The sequence below is a fragment of the Grus americana genome, chromosome 2, assembly GCF_028858705.1.
Source record: "Grus americana isolate bGruAme1 chromosome 2, bGruAme1.mat, whole genome shotgun sequence".
NCBI lineage: Eukaryota > Metazoa > Chordata > Aves > Gruiformes > Gruidae > Grus > Grus americana.
In genome coordinates, this window is record NC_072853.1 from 146,212,382 (window position 1) to 146,222,148 (window position 9,767).

The 9,767-nt window shown below is 48.4% G+C and overlaps 1 protein-coding gene across 1 annotated transcript; it reads right to left on the minus strand.

Moving 5' to 3' along the window:
- Positions 1 to 82: 82 nt before the first annotated feature.
- C1QL3 (complement C1q like 3) lies at positions 83 to 9,457 on the minus strand. The gene is made up of 2 exons (XM_054817009.1): positions 7,825 to 9,457; positions 83 to 2,858 (listed from the first exon to the last, which is right to left on the minus strand). Exons 1-2 carry the CDS (start codon positions 8,410 to 8,412, stop codon positions 2,679 to 2,681), a joined length of 768 nt encoding a protein of 255 aa, XP_054672984.1. The 5' UTR covers positions 8,413 to 9,457; the 3' UTR covers positions 83 to 2,678.
- Between the last annotated feature and the right edge of the window lie 310 nt (positions 9,458 to 9,767).

A 9,767-nucleotide genomic window follows, 5' to 3' on the forward strand; every position in this document is an offset into this window, starting at 1 on the left:
TCCCACAGCAATCATGAAACTTCGTGCAGACCAGCTTCTTTTTGTAAGGATGCAACACCAAAAGTCAAAATATATTACATAATACAGTTTTAATGAGTTGCAATAGTTATAACAAAGGGTGTGATATAAGTCTTTACAAATCAGTATATCAAGATATGATGAAAAAAGAAGAAATGTTTGCCTTATATGTGTTTTTCACATAAAGTGCGTTCTTTGCTCTTGTCTAACTTTAACCAGGGCAGGTGATTTATCCAAAAAATGGTCTTATCCAGTAGCAGTGGTAGTCTGATTTCAAATGCTTCTTCAAATTTGACAATATCTGTCTTGTAGTATTGAGCTTTTCCAATAAATACCTTAGTAAATATGCATTGCTAGTTGTAAAGGATCTCTAGCTTGGTACATTACTGTTTGCTACTACATAGAAAATCTCTAGCTACACTGCTGTTGTGAGTGCACTAACCAATGAAAGCAACACTGGAACGAACAGACATGAAGTCAGTTACACATCTGTTATTAAAACACATTACCTTGTAGAAAAAAATCAGGAGTAATCACTACAATGTATGGATATAGGTTGGCACTTTGTCATAAAGTAAGAGCATTAACCATTCTGGTGAGATAATACACAAGCAACTGGCAGCACAATGTCCTTTTATAAATCCTACATGAGTTAGACTGGCGATCTTTTCAGTCAGCCTCGACTAACTCCGCATTTGTTTGGAATTGAACGACTCAAAGCAGAAACAGAGAGAGTAACGTGTTCTGTTTAAGAAAAGCTTCACTCATTCAAATGAGATCTAGAGCGATTCATAAAACCTTCATCAGACTTTTACTGAGCAGCCAGCACTGAAGAGCTTTTTTGTCACAGTGGCAGACACTTTCAACATTTTAGTGCAGATAAATCTGAGTTTGTACCCTTAGTACATTAGACAAGGTTGCTTGTGGCAAATTGCATGAAATAGAAATGCTGGGGGTAGCCTCTATTACTCTAACAATTTATAGAAATGTTACCTTGATTTTGCCAAAACGTGAAAAATAAACTACAGAACCAACTGTGCTAAGGAGCTAGTTAATTATCTTGCTAGAATTTAGGTTTAGAATGAAATCTGCAAGTTTTAACCTGAGAGAAATAGGCAGCCTCCCCTGCCAAAAACCAAACAAATAATAAACCCATTTTCTGAATAAAAATATTCTGTGGACATTACTGGTATGACTGATTTTAAAGCATTTTTATAACTATGTAACTCATAGTACCTGTGTTTAGTTTAATTCTCCAAGCCATTAATCCTTTATATGGATTAAATTTCTTTGAGACTTTATATATATATCTATATATATATGAATGAGAAAAATAGGTTTTAATACACACTTTTTTTTTTTTTTGCATGTAAATATCTGCTTCTTTCTTTGCATATGTGTTATCATTTTTGGTAATATGCTTATCTGTGTCCATTTCGTAGGCACGCCTTACTACAAACTGGTAACTAGCTACCATGGAAAAAGTCTGTGACAACATTTTCTTGCGTGTCTGATCCCCCACTCTTCCTTTGTGGGAATAATCCCAGTAACTTCAGTGAGACAAGACACCTAAGACAAATAAGGTTTTGACCCATTATATTCCTATGAAATTCTAAGTTGAACATCTGCAGTATGTTAAGTCATAACTATTTTATTAAAAATAGTACCCAAGTACAGACTAAGTGCTAAGAGACTAATGAAGACTAATTGCTGCAAAGAAAACACTCTACCTTAGTCTGAGGATGTGGATGCCAGGCTTGCTAAATATTTACACAACTAACCATGAAGAATGGGCCCGTAATAATTGTCTAAAGATATATTTACATGTTTACAAATTAAAACCCAAATTCTTTTTCCACTAATATCAATGGGAGTTTTGCCATTGGTTTTGGTGGAATCAGGGATTTGGTCCAATAGAATAGTTTGTCAACGGTTACATATTTTTTTTTGGGGGGGGGAAGTGTTTCTTCTATCTTCCTTTTTCTTTTAGAGCATAGCTAAGGGGAAGACAAAATTTAAACAACTCCACTGGATTGATTTTATGTTCAAAGTCTAATGTAAACCTACAAAGCAGGAACATTGAGTTAAGGCTTGAAGCTGATTAGTTTCTAGTTTTAAGTGGAAGGATAAGAAAAGTACAAGGCAAACAATTCCTTTGGAGAGAGAAAGTATATTTTGATTACCTCTTCCTTTTATTGTAAAATCATTCCTCACCACACTATGAGTGGACTCCAAGCATCATTGTTAGCAAGTCACAAGAACCAAAGCTGAAGTATGGATAAAGCAGCAAGATCATAACACATCAAAGTATCATATACACTGAAGAAATAACTCAGCGTCCTTAGGTGGGTTTTTTTCCTATAAAAATTTGATCTACGTAGGACTTCATTCACATGGACACTAACAATGAGGAAGTATTTGCTTTGGCGGTAGTGGATCGCACATCTGTTTAACTTGGTTTGTAATTTTTTAACATAAGGTTTCTCTGTGTTGTACAGATGTGAATCAGGTAGCATTCAACTTTTTTTCCCCGCTACTGAGGTGTTCGGTGGTCGCTCTCTGCTGGGGTGCTTGTTTCATTGACTTCTGTCACGCAAATCCATTGCTTAGAAGAGCAAGCTTCATTTTTGGACTGGTTTGGTGGGTCTTTTTACTCATTATCAGTCAGCATAAATAATAAATCCAGAAAATGTGCTGTATTTGTTGTTGTTTCCTCCATGTGCTTTTCCTCCATCTAATTTAATGTAAACTTCGTCTCCTGGCTCCAAATGAAGAACCACGCTGTTACTGGCGTAGTCGTAGTTCTGATCAGCATCCTGAGCAATCGCACTAGCTCGAACCTATATAAAATACATAATGAGTGGTTAAGAAAACTCAGGTAATTTTTCCTGCATGGTGAGATTAAAGCATATCCTCAATATTTTATTCAGCATGCATAAGTTGCCACTTTAAATGTCTGGCAACGTATATCATTTTTTCTCATGGTTATTGCTTATTTTTTCCTACAATACAACATTTGAGACTAAAGCAATAACCTGCTCCTTTCTCAGTCACCTGATTAACACACAACTGCTTGCACTCCTGTAAATGTTTGGAGCCTTTTTAATTATATGCATATTAATAGCTGGAGTTCAGAGAACTGTACGTGGTCATGTGCCAGTTCTATGTTGGTGCAACTTTTATGTCAGTGGCATATTTGATTGACATTGGCAAGGATCCACAGTGAGGCCCTACTGATACCCAGCTGGACTTTTTCCAGGGGTGATTTACTGTCATACTACTAACAGGATCGTGCTGCAAAAAGAAGACAAAAAGTACATGCCCACACACACACATGCACACGCCAATGCACACAAGCAGGTAAGGATCCTAGTCAGGGTTTGGAAAAACTGTTATTGCCACATTTCAGTAAGCAAACATTTAATTTCTCTGTGCTGTTAAGAGATGCACATTTGAAAAATCACAGGCGAGTTGCTATTTGCTTTAAGAGGTTTTGGAATTTACAAGTCATTGAGGACTTTTCATTTGCAACTTTCACTTAAACATAACATTTTTTCCCAGTTCTCCCTTGCTATTCCACTACTGTTTAAATTTGTCATTACTCGCAAACTGGAAGTAATCTGTAATTGCAAGATGTATGTTGGTTTCCAGCAATGAGTAGTCTGTGGCATTGTAAGTCTCCAAATCATTTATATATAATTTGACCCTGTTGGGTAAAATCTTTAAACTTAGTTGTATGTGATTTATTTCAGTGTTACACATCATCTGCTTGTTGCTTGTCTTTGTTCTAGTGTAGTTACAGAGCAGTAAGTGATTTAGTGGTATTGCAAACCTGAACTAAGTAATAATGCATGACTTGGCGTACTAGATGTGGGATTTTACCTGTTCTGAATTGAAAAAATAGGCTATAAATCACAATTTTCCATGGATTCCTTTCAAAGTTTAAATGATAAATTTCCAAATTAAATTTTCATGTGATATGATTTCACATTAATATTGAAATGTTAAAAAGGAGGGGGTTCTTTACTATGCAAGAGCTTATGGCATTATGCAGCTTAAAAATCACAGCAGGTGGAAATTCCTTATACATCCTATAAGAAGAGTGAGAAAGGCTTAAAAGGCTGGCAGTGGTGTTACAGTCTGCAAATTTAAACTGATCCATGGCATTATGATAAACCACAACTATTTCAGGACTTCTTGATCCTGAATTGCCTGGTATTGGTTACAGAGGCGATCTATTTTGCTAGTGTTTAAGCAATAATTATTCTAAGCACTGGGTATTTCCTCTGGATTAATGACTGGCAGGGTGGAGTTGAAGGCTCTGGGCCATTAGCCCTGGAAATACCCTCCAAAGAAAATAACGGGCTGAGACTGCTGTTGGTAGTGTAAATGGAAAGGGCAAATGGGAAGGAATAAATAGGCTATAGACAAGGTAGAAAAACTTTCATAGAGAACTAGTATCTTGCATACTGGCAAACAAAAGGGTTTAAATTACTTTCCAAGTTTTCATTTGCATTGTAATGAAATGCTACTTTGTGGATTTGTCTAAAATTTCTGTGGATAGGAGAATTTTAATTGTATTAGTGACTATCCTAAGGGAGTCAGCATATGGACAATGACTACAACAGCAATGGATATTTCATTTTTAAGATTCTAGATAGAACATAATGGCTGAAGAAAAAATGATTCTGGGTATTGAAAGTCTAGAAACTAATGTGTAGATCTTACTGCCCTACGTACAGCAACAAATGTCCCGTAAACTCCAGTGTGCTATTCTTAGAGGCTTTACCTCCTTGTTTGGTTAGCCATTTCTTTTTAAAGCTTGGGAGAACAGTCTCAAATGAATTCTCAGTGTACTGCTGCAAGAGGGTAAATGTATCTCAAAATTAAAGCATTAACGGATTATGCATTTCATAAGTTGCATGACTGCGCACCTCATCTTCCGTGAAGCTACACTCGCAGGTTGCACCCACGTTTTAGCTAAGCTATGTGATCTCAGCACTTCCCTGTTCAAGCTGTATAACCATTAAAGAAGGCCATGTGTTAACAGTGGAGACCTTGAGGTTCCTCCTGTGCATTGCTTAGGAATTGTTTCGGGTTTTTTTTCTATAAGTCATGCACTTTCCAACGGTTTGGTTTTCTTCATTGTCAGAAAACTGAATTTATGTTATCTTTGCCAGACTCCATTTAACGACTTACTTCCAAAATTTCCCAGCTTTCTTACAAATAATACACAAAGTTAACTGCTGTCATATCACATCAGCGTTTAGTGTTTCAAGTATAAATCATAATCAAAAGGAGACACTGCTGTCTTAAAACTGTGTGTCAATTTTAAATAGTTTGTAAGCAGATATTTACCTTAATAGATATATATAAACATATACATAGAACCCCTGCACTTTTTTTTCTTTGAATCACTGTGAGTTTAATTTGTCTCATGTCTGGTACTTGAAGTAGTTATATTTGGGAACAGTTAGACTTCAGGCTCAACTTAATATTTATAATTGTTACTTTTTAAGAAGTACTGGTATGTATTTATTTTTCAGGATTTGGGAAAATAGATACTTTAAAACATTATAAATAGGGGTCAAAATAGATTAATGTTTTAATTGCAAATAAAATTATATTCTCGCGGTGGACAATATTGCCTTTGTATGAAGAAATCAAAATGATTACATTACAATGTACTTTGTTTTATTAGTCCTGGTTTATATGCTGAGATAGTATTTACGGTAGACATTTTCTAATTTAATTAATTGCTGCTGATGTCCTCATTATTCTGTTTTCACAGTACTTCTGAGCAGCCATAAACAAAAGGTTAAGTGGCGTATCAGATTAATTTACTGGCCGCCGATGCTCCCGTCTGCGCTGAACACAAAGGGCCGTGGAGCGGCTCTCGGCCCCGCCGCGCTGGCGATGCTTCGCGGGGGAGGAGACACGCAAACGAACGAGCCCCTCCGCGACCTGCGAGGCACGGCGGGGACACGGAGTCCGATTTTCACTCCTATGGACACCGCGTAGAGCGGATCAACACCTCCCTTACCCCTCGGCCCACCCCGCCGGAGGGTGAAAGCCCGGGGAGAGCGGCGGCGCTGGGCTGCGGGCTCCCCGAGCCTGGGAAAGCCGGCGGCCCGGCCCTGTAGCCCCCTGCGTGCCGGGACAGCTCAGGCAATGAATGACCTGTTGAGCGGCTGCTGCGCGGCTGGTCCCTGGCCCTCCCGCCGCACCGGGGGCTGGGGGGAGCACCGCCGAGCTCCGGGAGACACGGGAAAGCCCGGGCACACCGCACTCCCCCCCCACCCCCGGCACCCAGAGCAGGAGGAATGGCGGATACCCTAAGCGCTACCGTAATTAGAGCCTGTGTCTGTTAACTATGTATGGAAGAAGCGCAAAATCGCGAAGAACGGCTCCCCAGGGACAATGTTACAGGCACAGCTTCTGCCAGCGCGGTGGCAACGTTTATCCTAATTAAAATGGATGATTCCTCTATCTTTCAGACGGTAGCATCGCAAGATCTTTAACCATTTTGAACGGTTCCACCCTCCCGCGGGGGTGCCGGCAGACCTCGGGCCGTGCCCGTGTTTGCCGGGCGCCCGGCGTGCCTCCATCGTACGATCCGTCAGCCGGCGCCTTCCCCGGCGCTAGCCCGCCAAGGGGCGAGGTCTGCGGACGCCGAGCTCGCACGGTTACCAACTTTCCCTGGCAGAGGGAAACCTCGCTCCCCGCCGGGGGCTGAGCGTGTCAAAATCGGCGCCCCGCTGCCTAGGAGCCCCGTCCCGTGCCGTGGCTGCTTTCCTCCCCCACATCTCACCTGTCCACACGCAGGACCACCCTCTCCTGAGCTCACCCGCCGCCCCCGGCTTCCCTTCCTTCCCGGGGAGTTTCCCCTCCGTGCGGGAACGCCCGGCCCCGGCCCGGGCTCCGCTCGCCCCCGTGGGGGCAGCGCTGCCCGCGCGACCGCCCCGACCGTTCCCCCGCTCCCGTCCCGGCCGGGCTGAAGGCAGCGCTCCGCGGCCGCGGGCTGGCCGACACGGCCGGGTCGACTACAGCCGGCGTCGGACGAGGGGGGCCAGGCACCGACCAGGTGCCGCTCTGCCCGCGAGCCGGCCCGGACAGCGAGGTGGGAGAGGTGACAGCGGCGTGACTCTCGGGCAAAAGAGTGCGTTGAGTCCGCATTCACCCGGCGGCCCGGGGCGGCCTCGGCTCTGCGCGGAAAACTCGTCCTCTCGGGGGTCCTCGGGCACCCGAGGCGGAGCGGGGCAGAGCACCGCGCCTCGCCCCCAGCGCTGCCCGCAGAGTCCCCGCCGGCGGCGAGGCGGCGGGCACCGGCTCCCCTCGGCTCCCCCGGCAGCTCGCCCTGCCCGCCCGCCGCCCGGGCTGGGGTCCCACTCCCCCGCCCCGCGCCCGCGCCGCCTCCAGCGGCCGCCCGTTTCCCCTCCCCGCCCGCTTCCCGCCCTTCCCGCTCCGCCCGCTCCCTTCACGGCGCCCGCGCCCCTCAGGGAGTTCGGCTCCGCCCGGGCGCCCACTGTCCTCACGGCACCAGCTCCCTCAGGGAGCCCGGTTCCCTCCCCGGGCGCCCGCTCCCTCAGGGAACCCGGCTCCCCACGGGTGCCCGCGCCCCTCACGGCGCCTGTCCCCTCAAGAAGCCCGGCTCCCCCCGGGCACCTGCTGCCCTCAGGAAGCCCGGCTTTCCCCGGGCGCCCGCTCCCCTCACGGTAGTCGGCTCCCCTCAGGAAGCCCGGCTTTCCCCGGGCGCCCGCTGCCCTGATGTCCTCGGCTACCCCCGGCGCCCGCCGCGGCGCCCACCTGGTTGTTCTTGCAGAGGTCGGCCCACATGCTGGTGCCGTCGCCGCCCCGCATGAGCACATGGTAGGTGAAGAAGTAGATGCCGGGGATGGAGCAGGTGAACTTGCCGGTGGTGGGGTCGTAGTGGTTGCCCAGGTTGGTGACCACGTCGTCGAACTTGAGCACCTCGTAGCCCTCGTGCTGCCGCTTGAGGCCGGCGTAGAAGGCGATCTTGGGGACGGTGCTGTAGGTGGCGGCGCTGATGGCCCCCGCCGCGTTCAGCCCCGGCGCCCCGGGGGGGCCCGGCAGGCCCTGCCGCCCAGGCTCGCCCTTCTCACCCGGCGGCCCCACCGGGCCGGGCGGCCCCGGCTCCCCCGGGGGGCCGCGCGGCCCCGCTTTGCCCGGCCGGCCGGCCTCCCCCTTGGGCCCTTGGATGAAGGTGGGCAGGGACTGCATGAGGCCGCGGTCGGGCGTGGCCGCCGTGCTGGGCGCCTTGGTGCCGCCGTAGGGGTCGCAGACCATGCGGCAGGTGCCCAGCATCTCGTAGTGCGCCGAGGTGCCGGCCGAGCTGACCAGCACCGGGATGAGGATGACCAGCAGCAGCACCATCACCACCCCCAGCGCGCCGGCCGCGATCAGCCGCCGCCTGCTGCCCACCAGCCGGCTCAGCGCAGGGCGATCCTCTTGTCTGCTTTTGGACAAAATCTTGATGGTTGGTCGGGGACCTCCTCAGAGCCGAAAAACCGCCGAGCCCGCGCGAGCTCGGCTCCCCTGGGGCTTCGCCGCCCTCCCGCTGCCGGTGGCGGCGGGGGCTCCCGCGGGTCGCGGCGCTCCGCTGCGGCCGCTGCAGCCGCCGGGCGGGCGGGCGGGCGGGAGGGAGTGAGAGAGCTGCCGCCGCGCCCCGGCCGCCCGCACTTTTATGCTCCCGCTGGCGATCGACTTTTTTTTTTTGCAGGCTGTGCCAGTCCGAGTCAACTTTCCCTGGAACTTGCCTTTCCTCTCGCGATCGCCCCGCTCGCCTCCTCGCTCGCTCTTTTTTTTTTTTTTTTTTTTTTTTTTCTCTCAGAGACGGCAGTCCTCAGCCGAGACGCGCCTCCCGGCCGCCCCGCGACCGCCCCGGTGCCCGCCGCCGAGAGCCCGCGTCGCCGCGCCGCGCCGGAGCCGGAGCTGAAGCCGGAGCCGGAGAGAGAGCGGGATCCTGCCCGGGTGCCACCTGCCAGGAGAGGAGGAGGCTGACGAGCGCGCTGGAGCAATTTATAGGCACCCAAAAGCGCAGGGGAAAGGGGAGCTGCTTTGGCATCTCATTCCAGCATCTGCTCTGCTCTTCCCACTCACAGAGAGTTTGGCATTACTCTGGCAGTGTGGGAAATATATATTTTTTTTCCTCTCTCCCTCCCCCACCCCTCCCGCAAACGGATGAACTGAAATCGTGAGCCTCACTCACTAGCTGCATCTTGCGATGACAGCTCTTTCTGGAGCAGACCAAAAGGAAGAGATGTGCTTAGCAGCCTCTGGGTACCCTTCAGGTCACCGATCGAGAATTAAAGGTCAATCCACCTCCTGCTTAACGCTTCCCTGAGGCTACCCTGCCATGTTAGTGTTTTTTGGGAAATACCGCTTTAAATGTAGGGATGCTTTACAGTTACCGATTGTCCAAGTGGAAGTTATTTGAAAATATACCTCCCACCTCTCACAATAATAGAGATTAGCATCTCTTACAATTTCGGATGTCCCCCTTCCCCCCCTCACCTGATTACAACTATAAAGCTAGAGAAGGAAACAGTCTGTGAATTAAAATTGACATACCCATCACCGGCTGCAGTGTTTCCCAGTGTTAAAGCCAGCTACCACTTTGCTAGCAAGCTGACACCGAGGAAAAGAGTTCCCTTTTGTTTAGAAGCCAAAGGAAAGTGCGGGGCATATGTGGATCAACAGATGCCTGGACCTGAGAAAAAGCTCTCCCT